General features: G+C 43.4%; 1 protein-coding gene across 1 annotated transcript in view; it reads right to left on the bottom strand.

Annotated features, from left to right (window-relative positions):
- The window catches only part of prim2 (DNA primase subunit 2), a 62532-nt gene that overhangs the window by 15221 nt on the left and 21145 nt on the right, over nucleotides 1-26166 (bottom strand). The window contains exons 8-12 of the mRNA XM_056292071.1: nucleotides 20154-20221; nucleotides 17659-17731; nucleotides 15807-15992; nucleotides 455-581; nucleotides 40-122 (exon numbers count right to left, since the gene is read on the bottom strand). Of these exons, the coding sequence (XP_056148046.1) occupies nucleotides 40-122; nucleotides 455-581; nucleotides 15807-15992; nucleotides 17659-17731; nucleotides 20154-20221 (537 nt within the window). The remainder of the gene's footprint in view (nucleotides 1-39; nucleotides 123-454; nucleotides 582-15806; nucleotides 15993-17658; nucleotides 17732-20153; nucleotides 20222-26166) is intronic.

Raw genomic sequence — 26166 nt, 5'->3', positions numbered from 1 at the left:
TGACGGTCCATTTGAAAGACCTAGTTAGGTAAGACCAACCTGACTGATCCCACTGGGAGAGACCTTATAGGATTGGAGCTTCTGCTTCAGCAGCTCTGGGTCACTGTGTCGGAATGGACAACCTAATAATGATAATAATAAAAAAGTAACACTGACTGTCACTATGATGGCACGAAGAAAAAAAGAAACATACAGTATGAAACAGAAAACATAAGAATTATATTGTACAAAATATGAAGACTTGTTCACAATACAGAGCCTTCTTCATTTAATTTTCATCTTTAATATGGAAAAATCATACAAAATTTTTTGGCGTGAAGCCTTGTTTTTAAATGAAAAGGCCAACTTGGCCTTCAGTAAATTCTAGAAAGCTGAGAATATTAATTAAATGGGCAATAATGAGCAGTGTGGCTCACCACATCTGTAATAGCCACCTCACATATCTTCAACTCACCGTGATGGTCGCCTTGGCTGGGTGGGTTCGACAAAATCACCTTCATGCAACTGAAGGGGGTGTAGTCTGTTCGCTTGCCCTCTTTCCCAAACATGTGGCGGACGTTGTAGGCATATGCTTTGTCAAACTAGAGAGGGAATGAGAGAGAGAAAGAGAGAGAGAGAGAGCGAGCGAGAAGAGAGAGAACGAGAGAATTTGTTAGGATGAGAGCATGGGAGAGACAAGGCCGGGGTGAAACAGACATTGTCATACATCATGTTAGTTGTGACAGGGGTGTTTTCCTCAGTGAAATATAGAGCTATTAGAGGAAATCTGCTGCAGAGGTGACGCCCATGTCCAGACAGCTGAGACAGAATTACGGCTAATATGGCCAACTTTCCCTCTCATTGCCTTTGTCCCTTGTCCTGCACAATACTTTGATATAGAATAGTTTTAATGAGGATTTGTCATTCTCTTAAGAATAAAAATACAACAGGAATCAGGAACACTTTGTCATTTCACTTCATGCACTTGCGTACATGAAATGAAACGAAATGCCGTTTCCCCCATCTTGCACAGCAAGATGTCTGCACAAATTCACGTTTGCAGTGGCCTCACCCAGTACTGTCCATGCAGTGTCCACTTCTAAGTTTTGTCTTCGTTTGATGGCTGGGAGAGCTGGCGCTGGATCGGCTGGGACAGCAGAGCAGGCTAAGCTAACTGCTAGCCCATGCAGACCGGCAGTTCCGATAACGCTGAGGGCGGTCTGGCGGCTTCCTCACCTGGCGTTGACTGTGGTGTTTTTGATGTCGTTGTGAGAAGTGTGGGGAGGTGTGTCAAGGGTGTCTGACTGGGAGAGCCGGCGCTGGATTGGCTGGGAGAGCTCGGTCTGCTTCATCCGGTGGGCCCGGGGACCACGGCCCCTACCTGGAGCTGCGCCCCGAGGAGGAAACACCAAGGGTGGTCTGACAGGATGTGGAAGCGGGGCAGGCTAAGATAACTGCTAGCCCATGCAGACCGGCAGTCATCCAGGCTGGTGTTAGTTTTCTTAGACAGGGATTTTTTGTTTAGTTTGGATATGTGTGTTAGTTTGGAAGTGTGTGTTAGTTTGGTTATGTGTGTTAGTTTGGATATGTATATTCTTGTAGTTTTGGATGTGTTGTTGTCTTTGTGTTGTACTGCTGTGGGCTGGGGGAAAAGGCAAAGTGTTCCTGAAATGCATTCGGGGTGGCAGTGGCTCAAGAGGTAGAACAGGTCATCTGGTAACTGGAGGGTTGCCGGTTGGATCCCCGGCTCGGCAAAAATGTCAAGGTATCCCTAAGAAAGACACCTTACTCCTAACTGCTACTGATGACCTGGCTGCCACCTTGCATGGTTGTCACCTCCATCAGCATGTAGGTGTGTGGGTGAATGTGAGGTATTAACTGTAAAGTACTTTGAGGGGCTGTTGCAGCTAGAAAAATGCTCTACAAAATGCAAAAAATGCATTTTCTTTGATAAATTGCAGCTCATTTAGCATTCCCTGAAATAAAATTTCTGGGAGAGAAAAGAAAGACAAGTTCAACCCACCAAGAGCTGTAGCAATGCAGAGTTTTAAATTCAAAAGTTTTTAATTCAAATACTTAAAAAGTATTATGTGTACATTTCCTTAGACGACAAGAAAAAAAAATCAGGTTGCTGAGACTTTAAATTCTCCACCTCAGAAACTTCAGCTTTACTCTGAAGCAGACAGTCTTTCTTATAAACATTTTACTTTCTATGAGACCAAGCCTGTCTCTTTTTTTAGCAAAGCTGATATTAAGCTCCTTATTTCACAATGGGTTGTCGGCTGGAGTATGGACTTCACAATACATTTTAGTGTATTTGGCTGCGTTACGGGTGCCACAGGATACCGATACAGACGGCGGCCTTTTATTAAGTTTCTTCTGTCCAACTTTAACAACTGTGTCTAGAATAAAATTAAAGGCGTGTAAAGCTGTCATCATTTTGTTTTGCAACACACAGAAGTGGGAAGGTATTAAAATGTTTTTTTTTGGCATCCGGGTAGCGTGGCGGTCTTTTCTGTTGCCTACCAACACGGGGATCGAATCCCCGTGTTACCTCCGGCTTAGTCGGCGTCCCTACAGACACAGTTGGTCGTGTCTGCGGGTGGGGAAGCAAGATGTGTGTCTGTGTCCTGGTCGCTGCACTAGCGCCTCCTTTGGTCGGTCAGGGCACCTGTTCAGGAGGAGGGGGAACTGGGGGGAATAGCGTGATCCTCCCACGCGCTACGTCCCCCTGGTGAAACTCCTCACTGTCAGGTGAAAAGAAGCGGCTGGCGACTCCACATGTATTGGAGGAGACGTGGTAGTCTGCAGCCCTCCCCGGATCGGCAGAGGGGGTGGAGCAGAGACCAGGACGGCTCAGAAGAGTGGGGTAATTGGCCAGGTACAGTTGGGGAGAAGGGGGGGGGTGGGAATCACAAAAAAAAAAGTTCCTCAACCAAATAACAACAAAATAATAATTTATTTGCCAGATTTGTGTAGTTGTGTCTAGTTGTCTAGTTGGTTGTGAAGACAGTCCAGCAGAGGTCAAATTCAAGGAAACCATGTGGAATTTTGACTCAATAAAATTCTAAAAGGGGCTCTAAAAAGGAAAAACATCACAGTGCGTCAACATCAAAACACCCAGGCTGCTACATTCAACCCTTGCGGCAAACATCAATAACTGCGTCCATTAAGAAACCTAATTAGTGTGCAGGCCGTTAAAAGTCAACAAGCCAATAGCAGAATCAGCAGCGAGCTTCAAAAGAGACAGAACTCAATCAGCACTATTGTCCTCATCATGCTCTACAAAGGCTGTATTGAAGTCCTGAATTTTACAATGTGACATTTTGCACTCTTGTAATATTAAGCCTCTATAAAACCATCTGCTTAATATCAATTAAAAAAAAACAATGTGGAGACAGCAGATTTGTTTCCTCTTTTTAAAGGCTATCCAACCATTTTCAGAAAACTATCACTGGTGCCAATATGGGCAACATGTATGTTGCCCTTGTTTCGTGCATCACACACTCATCAGCTGCCAAGGTGGCTAAACCACACTGATGCCATTGATGGTTTCCGGAAAAAAACCGCTATATCTATCATTCATATATATATATATGTATATATATATATATATAAAACTTTGTTAAAGGAAACACTCAATGGTAGGGGAAGTGCTTAACAAATAAAGAGCAAAATAATCAATTAATTTTACTTGAGTCACCGGATTATATATATATATATATATATATATATATATATATATATATATGTGTGTGTGTGTGTGTGTGTGTGTACATATATATACATATATATATAGGGAGAGAGAGAGAGAGAGAGAGAGAGAGAGAGAGAGAGAGAGAGAGAGAGAGAGAGAGAGAGAGAGAGAGAGAGAGAGAGATCGATAGATCTAGACATATAGATATAGATAGATAGCTATATATATTCATCCACTATCCAAACCACTTATCCTACTCAGGGTTGTGGGGATGCTGGAGCCTATCCCAGCAGCCCCCCCCACACACACACACACAATCATAGACATGTAAACACGCATACTAATGCACACACACACACGCACACACGCACACACGCACACACACACACACACACACACACCCCTTGCAAAGTATTAGGGGCAGGAAAAAAAACAAAAAAACTTATGAAGTGCTTATGTAGAGCTGAATAAAGCATGCAGACGTATGCTTCACCCGCATAAATCACTGGAGAGGATGAACTAACACAGTCAAACTATACATTTGCATTTACAAAGATCAGCTTGCCCATACCTCCAGGGCGAAGTCTTTAATGCAGTAGTTTTGCCATTAGCCCTGTAGCTCAGATGACCCACTTGTTAAAAATACAAGTACAATTTCATTTCTTCAGTTTGACGGATACAGTTACACATGGTCAACATTTGTGATTTGAATATTCATCTAGATCCCCAACCATCACGTCTACGATAAGTCATCTTCTGAAATCCCTGCTTTTTTCCCATGTTGCCGAGGATAACCTTTAGTGCATCTGACCTCCAAATGAAAGTGATTCAGAGAATGCTGAGTAGAGGCAGCGTAAACACACAGAGGATGCAGTGAAGTGGCACAGACACAGCTCTGCTAATGTGCCTCTTGCCTCATGGGGCTACATTAGCGTAGCCCCTCCACACACTCCGGGACACGTCTGCTAAAACCTAAGGCGATGGTGACACAGAAATAGGACACAATCAAAGGGATTATACGTGCGAGGGTGTGTGTTTGTGTGTGTAAACTTGGAGTGGCTTCTTAAGCAGGGTCCATGGTGAATGATGAGGCCCTACTACCAATCCCTCATGCAGATTAAGACCATCAAAATACTTCCCAATTTAATCAGTGCTGCAGGCCTTTTCAAAATCTGCATCAATACAAAAAGGTGTGGCACCATAAAATACACAATTTACCTGAGCCAAAAGTGAAATTGCTTTTATGTTGCACAGTAAAGAAAATGATCTCTTTTCAGAGAGCTATTTATGCAGCCTGCCCCGCTGACTGGCTGGAAAAAGATGACGGCTCAGAAGCGGCAAGGATAAACAACTATAATGTTGGCACACTGACAATGACTTGAGGTTTGGGGTTTTTTTTTTTTTTGCATGCGGTCACATTCAGGGCACACGGAGTGAAATTCATCAATTAATGAGTGACGTCCTTAGTTGAAATGGAAGAAACAAAAACAGATTAATAGCACAGATATCAATCTAAGCATAGCATTGGATCAAACACAAGCTTATGATTAATTTTACAAATGATGTGAAGGGGAGAAAAATAAAGCCTATAACACATGGGTGTAGGTGAACACCTTGTATTAGGGAGGGTGAATGTTAAATTGAAACTAACCAATCTATTTCATACTTATTAGTCTGATTAAACTACATATATATATATATATATATATATAATTTGAAACGGCAATTGGATTTGATTGAAGAGCAATGCGTCCTCGTATATTTTGTGTTAATATGGAAATGGAAATTTGTAATGTCATTTTTTTTCGATGATTAAATTAAACCACAAGGAGAGAGAAAGTCTTTAATAATTCCAATGGGGAAATTAATTTTACTTGACACGTCCTACGACTGTGAGGAGCGGTTGGCAGCCAAAGAGCGGCTTGGGAAACAACTACCAAGTTCTGAGGACGGTCCCTTGCTCAGAAACAATAAGGAGTAGCCGGTACCTAAATATATACCGATTTATGTTTTTGGATGTGGAAGGAAACTACAGTACCCAGAGGGAAGCCATGCGGAAACACCGGGAGAACACGTAGAGTCCACGCAGACAGGACCAAGACTGAGAATCAAACCATGAACCTCTCTTGAGAGGCAACATTGCTAACTGCTACACCAGCATACTAACCAAGGACCTGCTTAAAAGCATACTGCCCCCCCCCATCTTTTTCTCCACAATTGTATCTGGCCAATTACCCGACTCTTACGAGCCGTCCTGGTCTCTGCTCCACCCCCTCTGCTGTTCCGGGGAGGGCTGCAGACTACCACATGCCTCCTCCCATACACGTGGAGTCACCAGCCGCTTCTTTTCACCTGACAGTGAAGAGTTTCACCAGGGGGACGTAGCACATGGGAGGATCACGCCATTCCCCCCAGTTCCCCCTCAAACAGGCGCCTCGACCGACCAGAGGAGGTGCTAATGCAGCGACCAGGACACATACCCACATCCGGCTTCCCACCCACAGACACGGCCAATTGTGTCTGTAGGGACGCCCAGCCAAGCCGGAGTTAACACCAGGATTCGAACAAGTGATGCCGGTGTTGGTAAGGCATGTGGTAGTCTGCAGCCCCCCCCCCCACCCAGATCAGCAGAGGGGGTGGAGCAGCGACCGGGACAGCTCGGAAGAGTGGGGTAATTGGCCAAGTACAATTGGGGAGGGGAAAAAAAAAAAGAATAATAGGTAAGGGTTTGATGTGGTTAGGGTCAGGGTAACAATCTGGGAGGGTGGTCATCCGTTCCAGCACACCATTTTTTGACAACCATGGAGAAAGTAGGTTGCGGTTCCTGTCCCAAGACACGGGACTGTTTCGTGGCTCCCAAATGTTGTGACTGTTGTAAGTCGTTCATTAGTTGCTGTGCACTAAAACCAAGCAAAGCTAGAAGTCGTAAAAAGAAGTGATAATGAGCGAGAGGTATTTTTAGTCAATTACAATACTTAGCAAAGATGTTATGAAAGAGACATTCTCTTTCAGAGGTGTCTTTTATAAGGGAGAAAATCGCTTTCCTTTAGCACATAAAGATTTCAGGAGCTGTGTGAATTAGTCAAGAATTCTGGCAAAGTAATAAGGTAGAGCTTAGTTTTATAAATTGGTGAAAAAATAATCAAGACTAACATTTACTTTAGTGAAAGGGTTACAGTTGGGCATGAAAACCAAGTTGCGGTGACTAAAATCCCAGTCAAATAGCCTCCACAAGGTCAATTTTATCTCTCTAGAGAGCTCCAGAAATCAACCATCAAATTAGTAAACGCAATATTTCACAACACTCCAAACATCGTGCACGCATTAAAACACGGACCGTTTAAAACATTCAAAGGAATATACTGACGTTCTACAAATCGAACTGGTAATAAACAAAATCAGTTTGTATAGAAACCTTCATTCAGTATTAGTTAGGTTTAACTAAGGAGTCATTCTGCACAGCTTTGTGGCTACTGCCGTGTTGTGTCATCACATATGGCTGATTGAAAGAGACTCAACAATCTTTTTTTTTCCTCCCCTTTTCTCCCCAATTGTACTTGGCCGATCACCCTACTCTTCTGAGCCGTCCCGATCTCTGCTCCCTACAGAGACCGTGTCTGCGGGTGGGAAGCCAGATGCGGGTATGTGTCCTGGTCGCTGCCACGTGCTACGTCCCCCTGGTGAAACTCCTCGCTGTCAGGTGAAAAAAAGTGGCTGGCGACTCCACATGTATGGGAGGAGGCATGTGGTAGTCTGCAGCCCTCCCCGGATCAGCAGAGGGGGTGGAGCAGCGACCGGGACGGCTCGGAAGAGTGGGGTAATTGGTCAAGTACAATTGGGGAGAAAGGGGGGGGGGGATCCCCCCAAAAAAATAAAAAGTTAGCTGGCCTAGTTGTGTAATTTAACTACAAGTATTAGTGGTGTCAAGAATACTTTTCTCTTTCACACACTGACACACAGGACAGCAACTACACATTTCCAGCAAAAAGTCTCTCACTAGAGGTGTCGACCGTGTCGACTTGCTGCTAACATGACAGTTATCAGCACATCAGATTATCTTGTGATGAAAACAACACGCACAAGCAAAAACGCTAGCTTCCCAACCTTTACAGCAACCAGCAGTGCCTAAGCTGATTAGGAGGGGAGGGTTTACTTTTAACCCCTCTGGGCTGGATAAACCAACTACATGGCAAAAATACAGAATATAACAAAAAGATAAGGATGCATAGCTGTGGTGTAATTAACCTGAAGAAACTGCAAAAAATAATAATAAAAAAATATATATATATATATCATTATTCACCTATTAGTGTCCACCAGTGCCCATATTTAAACAGAAAATTCTGTAAGAAAGTATTCAGCCAGAATTTCCGATACAACACTGCAGGTTATGAGCATCATCACAAAACATTTCTGTACACAAGTGTAATGATTTTTACCCTGATGCACCTCACGTTACAGCTGCACACACAAAATGAAAACCTTTGCAGTTTAGAGAGTAGAAACACTCCCAAGATGGGGGCAAATAATGCCTTAAGCCAAAGAAATGTTAAAATGGCAAAATGGATCTGGCTTCAGCGACTCGGTGCAATATTCAAACTGATGAAGCGCTTCTGATGGATATTTTTGTAAAAGCTATAGCAAAGGAGTTTATTTTGACCAATATAGCTACAAGCTACCACCGCCTGAGCAGGATTCTGAAATCTATAAAATGAGAAAGCTCTGGTCAGCATTATGTTTCAGATATTCACACATGGGTTGCTCCTCACACACACACCACAAAAAAACTACACTTCTACACAAACTGTCTTGCTCCCTCTCCAGATTACCCATGTGTGATTTTCTCTCTGTATGGGAAACATGAAATGATCAAAACATTCCGTATTTCCCCGCCTGCATTCTATCGACAGTACTGAATATACAATGAAACCTGTTTTGTAACTTCAGCTGTTGGAATCTGAATTCATTTGACTGGTTAGTATCCGGTTTGGAATTTGTTCAACCTGAAGGCTTATGGAAAAGCAGCTCTGGGCAATAAATATATCAATACACCAATATCGTGTTTGCTTGGGACCTTGGTTATTGTAATATGGTGATATAACTTTAATGTTGTCATTCCCTGGCCTTAAAGGCTGCAAAACAGTAAAGAGATGTGATTTTATGAGCTGATTAGAATGTTTTTTACAGCGTGAAATGAACAATGTATTTCTACCTGCTTGGTCCCCATATCCACATTACTGATGATCATTTCTCAAAAGATTCTTGTGTGTAAATATCTAATGAGAGCACCAATAATCATCCCAAAAATATTGTCAAGATTACTGATAATGGAGACTCCGTGTTGCCTCTGGCTTGATCGGGTGTCCCTACAGACACAATTGGCCGTGTCTGCGGGTGGGAAGCCGGGTGTGAGTATGTGTTCTGGTCACTGCACTAGTGCCTGCTCTGGTTGGTCAGGGCACCTGTTCGGGGGAACTGGGGGGAATAGCGTGATCCTACCACGCGCTACGTCCACCTGGTGAAACTCCTGTCAGGTGAAAAGAAGCAGCTGGTGACTCCACATGTATGGGAGGAGGCATGTGGTAGTCTGCAGCCCTCCCCGGATCAGCAGAGGGGGTGGAGCAGTGACCAGGATGGCTTGGAAGAGTGGGGTGATTCGCCAAGTGCAATTGGGGAGATAAACAGTGAAAATCCTCCCCCAAAAAAAAGGTTATTGATAATGGTATTCAGTCAAAAACACAGTGATATTTGATTCTGTCAATGTCACCCAGCCCTAAGCAAGAGCATTGCAAGAGCATTTCCTTATTTCCATCTTTTGGTATGATTTTGGTATGATTTCTGTAAAGCAAACAACTGCTGCAACAAATTAAAATTTAAACATCAGGTTCAAACAAACATATGGACATTAAACAAACACATCCTTGGTTTTCCAGAACAACTCATGTCAGCATATCCCTAAATGGTGAGCAGTTAAGCCATAAGATGAAGATCGTGCAATATATATTTTTTTAATTTCCCACCCAATTGTATGCAGCCAATCGGCTCTGTGCATAACTGTATACCACTGACTTCTGGTTTCTACTGCAGCGGTCATACCAGTTTCCTGTTTGTTGGCGTGTGCTATTGACAATGGAATATTTTTGGTGATGCCTGCAAGATTTACCATGGATAAATGTCAACCATATATGAGGATGAGCGGACGGATGGACAGAATTGTGGACGTAACTTGATATGTACATCTTGAAACTTGTCCACCCGTTTGCTGGTAGGTGCAGGTTAAAGTCTGTCGACAGTTGTGTGCATGTCGTTGACATTTATCCATGGTAAATCTTGCAGGCATCGCCAAAAATATGCCATTGTCAATAGCACACGCCAACAAACAGGAACTGGTATGACCACTGCAGTAGAAACCGGAAGTCAGTGGTATACAGTTATGCATAGAGTCGATTACCGTCCTGGTCGCTGCTCCACCCCCTCTGCCGATCCGGGGAGGGCTGCAGACTACCACGTCTCCTCCGATACATGTGGAGTCATCAGCCGCTTCTTTTCACCTGACAGTAGGGAGTTTCATCAGGGGGACACAGTGCGTGGGAGGATCACGCCATTCCCCCCCAGTTCCCCCTCCCCCCTGAACAGGTGCCCCGACCGACCAGAGGAGGCGCTAGTGCAGCGACCAGGACACATACCCACATCCGGTTTCCCACCCGCAAACACGGTCAACTGTGTCTGTAGGGACGCCTGACCAAGCCAGATGTAACACGGGGATTCGAACCGGCAATCCCCGTGCTGGTAGGCAATGGAATAGACTGCTATGCCACCCGGATGCCAAGCTCATGCACTACTGATTGAACGATAGGAGGGAAGGAGGGGTGAGGCTAGGGGCTAGAGATGCCACAAAACTTATGTTATATGCACCAAACCGTTGAAAACTGAGTTTCTGGCTTATTGCAGACATTACCCGACATGATTTAAGCGTCTTTACAAGATGCTAAAAATGCTGGCGATAAAACTGTTTAATGATATTCAGTTTTGACCAAACTAAAATGCAAAATAAATAAATAATAACCAAAAAAAAGAACATTTCTCAGAACACTTCATGTTAAAGCATATTTGTAAGAAAGCCCTGAGCAGGGCAGCACGTTTAAACAAAATGGCGTCAGTTTGTAGAGCACTCGCTCACCTCATCTTAAACTTCAACAACACAGGTAGTTAAAAAGCAGACCTTACCCAGGGCAATATTCTACTTCATGTGGTAAAAGTAGACACTTGTGTACATGAACAGGCCGACTTCCACAGAAACAAAAATGGAAAGATCAAATTGATTTCATCAATTTCCCCTCTCTCCCTAGTCTAACATTACATGCCTCTTCCTCTAGGCCATCCTTTCGGCATCGCTGCCTCCCATCTCTCTCACTGTGCCTGCTGCATACTAATGAGCAGGCTCTGCCACAACGTGCAGCCCGACACGGCGCATACATCAGAGGGAGAGCTGTGATCTGGTCAGCATCCTCCTGTTCCTGCCTCAGCTCTGGAACAAGTGCCACTCTTTGTGCGCTGCCCATCCCCAGTTACACCTGGGGAGGTTAGACAGAGGGAAACCAAGGCACCCTGGGAATGGCACACTTTGAAGATTGTCATTGCATAATGACTGAGTATTTGCCACGGGGCTCTCATTCAGGGGTAATACAACACAGCAGCAGAGGAAACGGGGAGCTAGACAGGCGGACACGGCTTTGGCACTTTGAGAGAGTGGCTTAGCGGCAGTCACCGAAACGGTAGGCAGCTTTCTGAATTCTAGCCCACGTATATGGAGAGACACCCAACAGCACTATCAAATATGACAGACACCGTACCACATATTCACTTTTATAGATGAGTGTTGCTCATACATGTCCTGCCTTTCTTCAAAATATTCAAAGAGCCGCACATATTGACAAATTGCTCCACCGGATCAAAGCGAAGAGCGTTTCCAAGGCGGCGGGAGGGAGGTGGGTAGTTAGAGAGATACGACTGAGCAAAACACAAAAAAAAAAAAAAAAAAAAAAAACCAACAAAAAAAACAAAAACAAAAAAACAATTAAAAAAAAAAAAAAATCCTCTTGTCCATGTTTGAGCTAAATTGCTTCGAGATTAAAATAGCCTACTTTAAAAGCTTCATCACAACATTCAACACAATACCAGAATTACTCATGATACTAAAGAAAACAACAGACATCAAAGATTCATATTTAGGATTTGTGGACGCGACCTTCCCTTTACATGTGTTTTTATCCCGTTTTCCTTGCTGACATGACCGGTTCCAGTGACAGTCGATGCATCATGACTGAGGAATCAATCCTCTGACAGGAGCCCAATAGTCGAATCTGCAATTTACTTCACTAGCCATGGCATACAAAGAGTAGTCAACCTTGGCCATCTTGTTTTTCAGTGGGGACATTTGGTAAGGTGACACTCTGAAAGTAATTCACACACACGCACACACACACATCTGCATCTTATGCCATTATTTTGACGGATTACTTGCAGCAATTTGCCCCCTAACAGGAGCAGCCGAAATGAGAAGACTTTCAGCAATTTGCCCCTCCCCACCTGCTCTGTTTGCATGATGGTTCGAGGATGACACCCAAGTCTAATTTCCATGTAACAAAAACACACCCCATCTTCCAGACTGTAGTTGGTTATCTAAGCAGTAATCAGTTTCATTGTTTTTGTGTTCCTTGTTAAACTAGAACGACTGTCTTGGATTTTCAACGTTTATTAACTTTGTGAGAGAGAAAAAGACACAGACCTGCCACTCCCTGAATGCTCCTAAAATTACACATATTTGCATTAAAATTAGTTTTAGATCAATTGCACACAAAAAATAAGTTATGATAAGCTCTACCTAAAACGACCATGAGCGGTCAAAATGACCGTCTCGTAATTTGCGCGTGATGGTGTGCGTCATGTCAGTATTTATGACGTGTGTTGGCCGCGTCATTTCCTTCGTGAAGTTCATTGCTCTGTCCTAGAAACACACTAGCGTCCTCCATTGCAGAGAAACAGTCTAAACTTGATTTCTGATTATTTCCAACATGTCTGGTTACAGACGCCGTTACAGACGCATTATGACTACTACCGAGGTGTTGCAGTATTTACAGACGTTGGACAGCGGCCCTTTTAGATTGTTTGAAAAATAGTACTAATAGTTGTTAAAATTTCAATTTTGGTGTCAGCTAGTTTCTTAACAGACATACTAACATATGTAATATATTAATATCTCAACTGGGTATTTATCTTGACACAATATAGAGTTTAAAAACCGGCGGTCAAAATGACCGCCCACGGTCGTTCTGGTAGTTTTTAAGTCCCTGTCGTTGTTTGGGACTGTTTCAATATTTATTTTCAGTAATTTTTTTTACATTTCTCGTGTTATAGGCCTTGTTACGTTTGTTAGATTAGCAATATGTGTTTTCCGTTTTGTTTTTCGGGTCATATTTTCACTTTTTCAATTTTGCTATTCAAGTTGGACCATGTCTCTCTGAAGTTTAAATTGTTTAAAAATAGTGTTATAGTTGTTAAATTTCTAATTTTGGTGTCAGTTAGTTTCCTAACAGACATACTAACATATGCAACGCATTAATATCTCAACTTGGTATTTATCTTGACAGAATATAGAGTTTAAAAACCCCGCAGCGGTCCAGATCCGACTATGGCCGGACTCGATGAAGCAGCAATAATTGGCAACGCTGTCTCCGGGGGGAGGGGGGGGGGTCGGCTTGTGTTCGTCACCATGAATGCGTCTCTGTGTGTGTGGGGAAAAGCAGTGGTTCGGCCTGGAGTCGCCTTGTCACGGAGGTGGCGAGGCGACTCCTTCGAGACTGCCGGCCGGAGGGATGCAGTTGGTGAAAGCATGCAGGACGAGGTGTTAAAATAGGGATCGATTGGCCACTAAATTGGGAGAAAAAGGGGAAAATCAGAAATAAATTTATCCAAAAAAAAAAAAAACGCGGCGGTCAAGACCACCCATGGTTATTTTAGGTAGGAGTGAAATCCCGGTCATTCTGGTGTTATCAAAACATGAGCCAGAGCCACCTTTACTATTTCTTGCAGTATTTATCATTGTATCAGGATACCTTGAGTTTCAAAAACTGGTCATTTTTTCACGGCACTTAAAATAATGAATAATTCAAATCTAAGGATACTCAACAAAAAAACAAACAAAAAAAAACGCGCCATTTGTTCTCATAATACCAGAGGTCCAAGACAACATGTAGCTTTTGTAAACCATCAATTCTTTAGGCAAATCAAATCAAAAGTGGAAAACCACATAAAGAAAGATGAACTTTAAATGAGTCATGGCACTTATGTAGCCTGAGATGGATGGAGCTTTTTTTTTTTGACCAGGCAATGTGGCTGGTTAATTACCCAACTAATTAAAGGATAGATTGTCTTTTTTTTTTTTGGAACCCAGGTTTCATTAAAACGTTGTCGGGCATCATTTTGAATCGTAGAGACAAATACTTCCCTGATCTCTTCAGTGCTGAGAAGCTTACCAATTTGCTGAATCTTCTTGCTGGGTTCAATTGTCTGTGCAAAGCTTTGTGTGCCCAGACAATATTTTAATGAGGTCTGGGTTCAAACAGAAAACCTGTCCTTTAATAACCTTCTCTTATTCACCAGGAGACTGGATTTTCTTTGTAGCATAGGACCTGACAAATGGTGACTGTTACCTGCCGAATGGCATGTGGACAAATTTCCCCCCCTTTTCTCCCAATCAAGACCGCCATCGGTGCTGTGCCCTCGCAGGGTACCGATGGAAACTATCAAATCTGCTGTGGCGACCCCTGGGAAACAAAGCCAAAAGAAGAAGTATCCGGCCAATTACCCCACTCTTCCAAGCCGTCCCGGTCTCTGCTCCGACCCCTCTGCTGATCTGGGGAGGGCTGCAGACTACCACATGCCTCCTCCCATACATGTGGAGTCGCCAGCCGCTTCTTTTCACCTGACAGTGAGGAGTTTCACCAGGGAAACAGCACATGGGAGGATCACACTATTCCCCCCAGTTCCCCCTCCCCCGAACAGGTGCCCCAACCGACCAGAGGAGGCGTTAGTGCAGCGACCAGGACACGTATCCACATCCGGCTTCCCACCCACAGACATAGCCAATTGTGTGTGTAGGAACGCCCGACCAAGCTGGAGGTAACACGGGGATTCGAACTGGCAATCCCCATGTTGGTAGGCAACAGAACAGACCATTATGCTACCCTACATGTAGGCAAATTTGACAATGTCGCAATTGTGTCCCTATTCTGCCACATCCCCTGAGATTCTGCTACAGATTGATCAGTTTAGTGGACCAACCAAGTGACTTACAACACCCTCCAAGGGAAACATACCAAAATCCCAACTTGTATCATACAAAAGGGCATTACAAAAACTGGTTAAAAATGTGTATTGCAGCATCATTTGTTTTGGGTCTGATCTAAACACTCTTGGCAAACTGACCATCACACCAGTTCATTGTTTCATGCCCTGGCATCCAACAACAAGCTCTTCTCCATAAAACAACAAAGATCACAAATGAGCTTTGGCAGCAGTGATGGTGAAACGGGAAGCAAAATTATGGTATTTTAGATAAAGCAGGGTTTTTTTGTCTGTCAGTTTCAAACTGTTAAAATAACCATGTTGGTGTAGCAGCTGGTCAGGAATTTAGGATCCCTTGTTAACATCTCACTTTCACTGGTTATGAATATAGCATTTCATACTTAGTTTCTGAAGTTCATAACACACACACACAAAAACTTTTTTTTTTAAATCCTCTTATTGTGAATTTAGTTCAGTTTACCGGGGAAGCATAAATTAATACTGAACTTTTCACTGATAAATTCAACATTAAGTCAGTAGAAAAATTCATGCCGCTTGTCCTGTTTGGAGATGCATACATCATAATGCTGGAGATACAGTTATCAATACCCACTTTACAATGTAAAAACTTGTGTAGCAGATTACACCACAAATCTTCATTCCTTGTTGTGTGTTGGAGGTGTATTGCTAATTAATTTCTGAGAAGGAATTCCAACTTTAAATAGTGCTACTCCAAAAAACAACAACAAAAAAAACACCATTGCATTGGTGCTAGAGACATTACCTTGTCTGCATCCACCTTGCCCTTGATAAACTCCGATCTCCAGAACTGTAGTGCCTGATCCAGGGTGAGGCCAATGCCTTTAAGGAAGAGGCCATACTGCATACGTCCACCATGTCGGAGATGATGGTTCTCTCTCAAGGCCTGATGGAGCTGCCTCATGCACAGTGGGAAGGACTTCCCTGAGAGCTGGAAAAGTGCAACAGCAGGTGAGTAAAGATCACTCCCATTGGTATTGCGCGAGGCTAAACTTACTTCACTCCAGCAAGAAAAGGATTTGGGATGCTAGGATTTGACCTATTTTGGAAATATTGGCACCTCTGTCACCGATGCAACCCCCCCCCCCCAAAAAAAAAATTCATCAGTTCCTATGACATCATCCTCTTGTCCCAGTTGGCTAAGTATGTGGTCTTGGGGCATATCTAAACAAGTACCAGACTGGCACTTGAGGCATATTAGGAGGTGTGCGTTATGTCCTTGCTTTACTTTGAAGGAAAGTACATAGACATAGCTCATAGAGTAATATTAAAGAGAGACTGACATGCCCTTTCTGAACACATTTTTTAACATTGGGAGTTTGAATCGTAACCAAAAAATAGGCGTGGTTTTGTGAATTCAAAGCTATTGACTACTCCATGTCAAACGTCACCATGTTACCGCTACCGCTCATACCGCTCATGTCCGCCGACATGATAACTGACCGATAAACGTCGATTAATATCACAATTCGATGAGTATTTTGACTTCATAACTCAAAACCTGTTACAAACAACAATAACACACAGGTACGTGGATATAAAGTTTTTATTTTAGGGTTTTAAACATGAGCGGTAGCGCGGTGATGTTTGACATGGATCCAGTTATCCACAGCTCTCATACGTGGTATAGAGGGCTGTGTAACCCTATATGCAAATTGACTGGTGTCTACGTATCCACTGGCACAATTTGTAATTGGACACCATCAACAGTCAATCATGGATCTCTCGAGTGGCCACAGACGCACTGTTTCAGCCACTGAATTTCTCCGTGGTCACATTCCAACTCGGAACATAGCCTATCAATAGGAAGTTTCAGATTTTGATGTCAGTATCACTTTAAGTGACATTCTGAAATGCCCCAAATCATAACTACAAATCCTTAATATATGACATTATGCCTACTGATTGTGTCCCATCATGTGCGACTTTCAAAAGCTTAACTGAATCCCTTCATATCACAGCTTTTGTGGTGGTGCTAAGAAGCTGAGATCTACCATCCATAAATTTTGTACAACTGAAATGAGCCTTCTTTAAGGAAATCAAAAAAGGTTATTTAATGCTGATTGATAGCCTACACCCTGGGATAGCTGAAGCTGCTACATATTTGTTACACTTTCTAAACACAAAGTAACAATAAAATTTTCAGTATAACAAAAAAAAATCTTTTGAAAGACATATAGCACTAGATTAACTGCATCAATTTGCAGATTGTAGTGGCATTTGTGAATTAACCAGCTATCAAAGACATGTGCTGATTCCTTGGCAAATGTTTGGCGGCTGTTCCAGATTAGAAAAAGTTGAAAAGGGTAGCCATGGATACCGTCATGGGTTTTAAAAAAAATAATCTTGCATTTGAAAAAGCAAGGAAGTGGTGCTATGAAAGAGATTGAAGAACAGTGAGAAACTTTATTTTTTTCTTCATACTTACTGGAAGCCCATTGGTCACATTACTTGTTCGAAGCGTACTGTACATAAAGTGTCTCCAGTTCTAATCTAATCTCTTCCTGACCACCTGACCCAGAACCAAACTAAAGAAAGTCAAAGTAAAGAAAGATTCTTCTTCTGAGATTAAGATGGGTAGGTCAATGCAAACTCACCGAATCAATTTGTTCCAAGGAAATTTTCCCAACATTCTTCTGGATGCTGTAATCCTGTCCCACATAGGCATGACTAGACAAAAAAATAAAAACATGACAAGGAAAAGTTCAACTTACATTAGCTACAAGTTTGCAGCTTTTGGCAAGATCAAGAATGTTTCCTGAATTTTCAGTGACATGTTTCTCCAGTGCAATGATGTCCACTTAGCAAACAATAAGAAGCAAGACACGAAAGACTCCACAGACTTGCACTTCACTTATTCTATGCACAAAATGGCACAAAAAGACAGCAAGGCTGTAATGAACCCAAGTCAGCACAGACTTTAACAAGCTCTCTATGCTTGTTTTGGTAAATGGGAAACCAGCTTTTGTTTAGAACTTCAAAATTGGATTGGCTAGTGACACTAAGTCCTCAACTGGTTTAGAACGGGGCTTTCCAACGATTTGAATGTGGCGTCTCCCACCCCATAGTGGATGCTATATGCTCATAAAGAGAAAAACAAGAACCAAAAGAAAGAATTCATCTTTCAGCAGGTATTTCTTTTTTTTTTTAATATAAATTTATTTCTGATTTCTCCCAATTTAGTGGCCAATCGATCCCTATTTTATTTCAAACTCCCACCCTCGTACTGCATGTGTTCGCCAACTGCATCCCTCTGGCCGGCAGTCTCGAAGGAGACGCCTCCCCACTTTCGTGACAAGGCGAATCCAGGCCGAACCACTGCTTTTATCGACACTCACAGAGACGCATTCATGTGACGAACACAAGCCGACTCCGCCCCCTCCCGAAGACAGCATTGCCAATTATTGCTGCTTCATTGAGTCCGGCCATAGTCGGATCTGACGAGACCGGGGCGCGAACCCCGGTCCCCAGTGGGCAACTGCATCGACTCAAAGCCGATGCTTAGACTGCTACACCACCACGGACCAGCAGGTATTTCTAAGTTAGTTTTATTCAGTCTATCCTTTGCATAAACAGCCTGATTAAACCTGAAATAGGCAATTTTGCAGCAAAGTGATGAAACAAAGGAAGAAAAATGCTTTACTGGAAAGTCGCTTTGCAAATACACTGCACTTGAGCAGAAGGGCCGAAATGCCAAATCAGTTAGCTCATCATTGTATGAGCACTGAAAGAGGCAAGTATGGAAAGAGCAGCTGCTCCAAAAGGTGATTTAACACACCCATTATTAAAACAAGTATGACTTATTTTTGCCAATTATTGTCCATTAATATAAGCACAATTCTGGGTCCAATAGGAGAATTGTTAACTTTTGGTTATAAAGGCAATCTTCAGAATCAGAGTCAGGTTTATTGGCCATGTACGTTTACACACACAGGCCGACTCTGGTTCTGAGAATATACCAAAGGAGTAATATATAAACATTGCGAATAAAAATGGTCCCTCAGGTAGAGCTTGATATCTTGTACTCAGAAGGATCAACCTTCTGGTGCTGGAAGATAGCGACGTGAACTCGCGTTTGCGGCGGCCTGACCCAGTGCCGACTATGGACTGTCTTTGTCCATGTCTGAATCTAAATTTGTGTCTTCGTGTGAAGTTTTTTATTTTGTTTGTCAATTTTTTTCATTTAATTGCTGGGGGAGCTGGCGTTGGGTCGGCTGAGAGAGCTTACGGCCCTTTCTGGAGCTGTACAGCCCTGCCTGGAGCTGTACCCAAAAGGAAACACCGAGGTGGTCTGGCGGCGGCCTCGCCTAGCGTCGACTGTGCAGTGTTTTTGTCTGCGTCTGTGTCGTCGTGTGGAGTGCGGGGGAGGTGTGGAAAAAGAAATTTTGTTTCTTTGTGTATGCAAGTACATGTAAGAAATGACAAGAAATTGTGCCTGATTGTTCCTGATTTCTAAAAATCCTTCCACTCTAGCCTATAAACAGGCTTTTAATAAGGCCTTACTAAATAATGGTCATTATTATAGGATAAAGCCTGTAACAGTTTTTGACAACTAGGTTTGTATTCAAGGTCCATAACAGAACAGATGACAATGCAGATGGTCAGGGGGCAAAAGTGAACCCAGCAGGCGTTTTTTTTCTTTCCCCAGCTTAGTCCCAATTATCTAAATACGTCTACACCTGCTGCGGTGAGGTCGGAATACTGTCCTCATAGGAACCTGGAAAAGCTACCTGGGAGGACCTCAAAAAGGAACTTACTTAAGCTAAAAGAAGAGTGTAACTGTAGAACATGCACCAAGTTCTTCTGCATCCCTGGCAAATAGAGGGGAAGGGAAGGCAGGGGAGTATAAAAACAATCCCTTTGAGCTTGTGTCATTGTTTGCTATGAATGGTGTGTGATTGAGGCAGTGATGCGAGTGCTGCAATCTACTACTGCCAAATTGAATAAAACTGTCAAGTTGAATAAAAATGAAAAGCCTAAAAAAACCCTAATATACACACACACACACACACACACACACACACACACACACACACACACACACACACACACACAACAGTGAAGGTAAATGCAACTGATAAAACTAAATTACCTGAGGTGGTTAAGCAAAGGTTTAAGTCGTTCATCAGAGTGCACCGCTGGCAGAGAACGTGCTGTCAACTGCAAAGAAAAAAAGGACACTAGATAAGTAATGGAAAACAGAAGTCAGAGGGTAAAAACATCATTAGAAAAACTCAAGCGAATATGTTGGGTTCAGTTAAACAATCACAGACACTAAATGATAGAAGGAATTACAAAAAGATGGGCATAACTGCTGGCCGACTTCAGTTTGCTATGCAAGTCCAATGACTGGCTCTTGGTCACTGAAAAATTAGGGCTCAAAACTTGAGCTGTGGTAGGGGCTCAAACAGTTACAGCAAGACTTTCAACTATAAAAAGCTTTTAACAGGCGTCCAGGTAGCATAGCGGTCTATTCCATTGCCTACCAACACGGGGATCTCCGGTTCGAATCCCCGTGTTACCTCCGGCTTGGTCGGGCGTCCCTACAGACACAATTGGCCATGTCTGCAGGTGGGAAGCCGGATGTGGGTATGTGTCGTGGTCGCTGCACTAGCGCCTCCTCTGGTCGGTCGGGACGCCTGTTCAGGGGGGAGAGGGAACTAGGGGGAATAGCGTGATCCTCCCATGCGCTACATCTCCCTGGTGAAACTCCTCACTGTCAGGTGAAAAGAAGCGGCTGGCGACTTCACATGTATCGGAGGAGACATGTGGTAGTCTGCAGCCCTCCCGGGATTGGCAGAGGGGGTGGAGCAGCGACCAGGACGGCTCGGAAGAGTTGGGTAATTGGCCAAGTAAAACTGGGGAGAAAAGGGGGGGGGGGGATCCCCCCCAAAAAACAACCTTTTAACAATGTCAGCACAACACAAAGCATCCGTCTCATAGAACCAAGCAGTTTCCTTTAAAAAAAAATTTTAGTTTAAGAAAACTTGAATTTAAAAAAAAAAGCTTTTACCAAGCCTTTTAACGCACAGTAACCCCTATCAAGTTAAAGTTAATCAGTAATTGCAACAATCTCAGTAGAGGCTAGTATGATCCAGGTGTAAGCAGAGCAGACACTTCAGACAAATAAACAGTTAAAATGAACCATGAAGTCCCCCACCACACACATCCACCAGATATTTGTGTACGTTCAAATTAAAATGACCGGGAAACGAAATGCAGCCATACGCAGAAGCAGCTTTCCATTTCATGACTTTTAATGACACATTTTCTGAGACATCTCCTTGCTGTCGTCCCCAGCGGATGTGAATATCCATGATAATAGTACACAACAGTCACGACGGCACACTTACAAGAAAAGGATGGTTTTGGAACATTATTCCATTCCCGCAGTTAGTGGTCCAGATAATTGCCAGGAAATAGGGGAACGGATGAACTCAACCTTTTCTGTTCTCCATTTTTTTTTTCAATTTGAAGAAGACGGCGTGCCTATCTTACAATAGAGGACATGTTCTCAGGTTAAACCAAGGCCAAGTGTGTGATGCCTACTATCCCAACTTTATTCCCAAGGCAATGACTTCTTGTTCTACACCATGAACAGAAGAGCGTATTGGACATTACAATGGACAGGATTTAGGCCAGTAATGGACAACTTCTCAGTCTCTACACTAAGGAAGACTTGGTCATTGCAGTTGTTTTTTACTCAAATGAGAAAAAGCACATGGTGGGTACAACAGGCTAACATCTGCTGCACAACTTGTTGTCACATGATATTAAGTGTAGAAAGAAAAAAAAGAAGCAGTGATTCCCACACATGGACTTCACTTAGGCGGCTAGCCGCCCGGATATATTAACAGCCACCAAAATATATTTGGTGACCCATTTTAGCATTTATTTTTTTATTACTCAGAGAGAATGACGCCATCCGTGATCGAGTAACTAGTGAACAAGTTCCCCTCGCTCTACCCCTCCCGTCGCGAGACGGGTCTACTCACAATCACACACGCTCTGCAGAGAAACACAGAAAGAGACACGTTCTCTGGTATTGTGTCATTAGAAGAGGCGGACATGGATGTTTTACAAGCACGGACAGGTAAAGCAACTCCTCTTCTCCTTACTGTGTAATTGTTCTCTGACTTTGGTAGTAGCTTCGAATTCTATGAAAGAAAGCGGCAACTATGCTGCGTTGGTAGCTACAAGACTCAAGTGTGTTCAGCACACGTAACTTGACCACTGAGCAACATGCAGCAAAGTTGTCCTGGCTAAGATTATACCAGTGGTCCCCCCTTATCCGCAGTTTCAGTTACCCGCGGTCAACCATCCATCCATCCATTATCCGAACCGCTTATCCCGCTCTCAGGGTCACAGGGATGCTGGAGCCTATCCCAGTAGTCACTGGGCGGCAGGCGGGGAGACACCCTGGACAGGCCGCCAGGCCATCGGACAGGCCGCCAGGCCATCACACAGGGCCCACACACACACACACACACACACACATTCACACTTGGGGACAATTTAGTACGTCTGATTCACCTGACCTACATGTCTTTGGACTGTGGGAGGAAACCGGAGCCCCCGGAGGAAACCCACGCAGACACGGGGAGAACATGCAAACTCCACACAGAGGACGACCCGGGACAACCCCCAAGGTTGGACTACCCCGGGGCTCAAACCCAGGACCTTCTTGCTGTGAGGCGACCGCGCTAACCACTGCGCCACAACTGCGGTCCGAAAATTGGAAAATTCCAGAAATAAACAATTCACAAGTTTTAAATTGTGCGCCGTTCTGAGTAGCGTGATGAAATCTCGCGCCGTTTCACCCAGGACGTGAATCATTCCTTTGTCCAGTGTATCCGCGCTGTATACACTACTCGCCCGTTAGTCACTTAGCACTGTCTATATAAGGTTCAGTACTATCTGCGGTTTCAGGCATCCACAGGGGGTCTTGGAACATATCCCCCGCAGATAAGGGGATACTTCCGTTTTCTCTTCGGGCTATGGCAGTTAGAAAGACACAGACTAACTTTAGCTAAGGTTAGACTACTAATTTTTCATACATTTACTCAGCAGATACGAGCATTGAGATAAATCCAAATATTGTGTTAAAGGTCACACGTATTTGTTGTTTGTCACATGTAGTAGACTGTTTTTGCGCCGGCATGTAATGCTGGCCCTTTCCGCCAGACCTGTGGGAAACACTGAAAAGAGATGCATCTTCATAATAAGGCCATCTAGTAAGGTTGGTCCTGGGTACAACGTTAAACTGTAACCGTCGAGTCGTCAGCGACTAAACCAGCACCTCCACTTCAACCCTTGGGTTGTTGTGAGGAGGGTGTGTGGACACCCAGCAGGACTAAAAAAAAAATCTGTCAAAGGGCGGATGATGGCCTCGGTGAACCAATGGCCATCCATACCTGGAGAGGAGATAGGGACCACCAGGTACTCTCCCTACTGACACACAATGACTCAACCAAACTCAATCACCATAAACGGTGGAAGAGACTTGTTGAGGCATCAGCTGCGCTCCTACGACCTCCATAGGTTACAGAACTGATGATGATGAGTAAGGTATCAGATGTACACACAGTCAACAATATACATCACTTGTGGAGGTTGTGTTCTCTGCCAGTCGAGGATTTACATGAACGTTTTAGTAAAGCCTTACCCTTATTAGTAACAAAGGCATTACTACATTTGCACTTTCAAAATCCAGATTCAGCACACCAAAATGGCTGTGTATTCAATTAAAGTCACCAACTCTGCCTGCACACAAAAATATTTATCATTTCCTGGTACCAGTTCAATGTTATCTGGGTAGAGAGCAAGCCCATTAGACTGTGTATTGAGGTTTTTCAATGTTGGTCTTTGCAATTAAAACTTTCATAACTGGGCTCCTCTAAGGAGTTTCCGCTCCAAAACAAACAAACAACAAAAAAAAAGAAAGAAAAAAAAGAGAAAAAAAGTTTTTGGGGGTCAGGGTAGAATTTAAGCCGTTGTGCAAACAAACTTAAGCCACGGCGGCATGTAGGCTTCAAAGCTGAACATTTTATCAGGGAATCGACATTTACAAATAACCCACTAACATTTAACTACTATGTAAAACCATTAAAAAAAATATGCAGGCTCTTCAGTTGCATACAAGCAGGCAGGCTGGAAACCTGCTGGTCAGCTAGCAAGACGTAGGCCAGAACACACAATTCTTGAGAGTAAAGAGAACTGTGTTAGCATTAAAGAAAACAAAATGAAATTACAGTTTACAGTCCCAGATTTACAAACTGCTTCTGAGTGATGATAATGACACGGATGCAGACCTTAATTTCCCTGCGGGCTGGCTCAAATGGACTGAATAAATCTACCCAGGGGGCTGCTGGACTTGGATTGTAGTCTATTATAAACTTAGCAGAACTGGTTGTGTTGCACAGGCTTCCAGTAATTGTAACACTGATCCTTGGGAATAAATTTACTGGAACTGAACTGAATATTGTTTTCTCACTCTCTTTTTCTCCACTAATGGCCGGGATAAGCCACATCACAACACTGAATCTTCTCACCTTTTTAGTTCCTTCATGACCAATCTAGAGCACTCTGTTCAGGAATCAGCAACATTTTGTCATTTTACTTCATGCACTTGTGCACATGAAATGAAACAAAATGCCGTTTACCCCAGCCCACAGCAGTACAACACAAAGACAAAAACACGTCCAAAAACTACAAGAACACACATACCCAAACTAACACGTATGTCCTAACTAAGCAAAAAAAATCACTGTCCAAGGGAATCAACGCCAGCCAGGACGACTGTCAGAACCGCCGGTCTACATGGGTTAGCAGTTAGCTTAGCCCACTCCGCTTCCACGTCATGCCAGACTGCCCTCGCCGTTTCCTCCTTGGGCGCAGCTCCAGGCAGGGGCCGTGGTCCCTGGGCCACCGGACGAAGCAAGCCCTCGACACACCTCCCATGCCAGCTCTCCCAGCCATCAAACGAAGAAAAAACTTAGACGCAGACGTGGACGAAGACACTGCATGGACGGTGCTGGGTGAGGCCGCTGCAAATACGAATTTGCGCAGCCATCTTCCCACACCAGAACAGTTCCATGCACAAGCATTTGCCTGGCAGACAACTTCTCACATACTACTGATAGCAACGAACAAAGTCCCTTACAGTCGCCGATTGTCTGATAACACCAGCATCCTTATGAGCATGAGAGCAAAATGTCATTTTGTACAAAATAATGGCAGCTCAGGGAAGGCTGCGAAAGTGCAGAGTTGGCATTAAAGCTTGTCAAACCTTGCAGGCAGCTGGGGTGTCAAAATTGATTTGCAGATCATTAAAATTGTGAATACTGTAGATCACTGACACATATAGGTCAAACTTATTCCCATGAAATTATGTAGACTCAATTTAAAAATCATAGAAGGGATGAGTGAGGAATATAGATGGAACTGAAAAGCTACAAAAGACCTTGAATTACTTCCGTGCTACAGTAAATCAGAGGAAATGAAATACTGCAAGTTTCATAGGTGCAGAATTAAACTACAAACTATGAACGAATGATTGATTATATTTCTATAGTGCTTGTCTAATCCTATAACGGAAATCTCTTTGCAATGACAGACTACATTCACATCAATGTACAAAATCCCTGCCAACCAAATAACGGTATATTTTAGCAGAGGCTCAAATAGTCCCGTGAGAACAGCAAGTCTCACCAACATGGGATAGTTTGATAGAAATTTATAGCAAGCCAACAGCATGTTGTTGAAGCATTGGGATCGTTGTTTATGACTGAGAAGTGTTGAGGTTATCTGTAGTCTGGATAAAGCCTATTAGAGACAGATTATCTGCTTCACAAGCTGATGAATGCAATTGTATAATACAGAGGTATTCAAGTACCTAGTGAATGTTGTTTTGTTCAGCAACAACTTTTCATCCATCCATCCGTTCATCCATTATCCAAACCACTTATCCTGCTCTCAGGGTCGCAGGAATGCAGGACCCTATCCCAGCAGTCATTGGGTGGTGGGCGGGGAGACACCCTGGACAGGCCGCCAGGCCATCACAGGGCCCACACACACAATCACACCTAGGAACAATTTAGTATGAC

Source organism: Lampris incognitus, chromosome 13 (genome assembly GCF_029633865.1).
Source record: "Lampris incognitus isolate fLamInc1 chromosome 13, fLamInc1.hap2, whole genome shotgun sequence".
Lineage (NCBI taxonomy): Eukaryota > Metazoa > Chordata > Actinopteri > Lampriformes > Lampridae > Lampris > Lampris incognitus.
The sequence above is the reverse complement of the archived record's forward strand: the minus strand, read 5'-3'. Positions and strand labels throughout refer to the sequence as shown.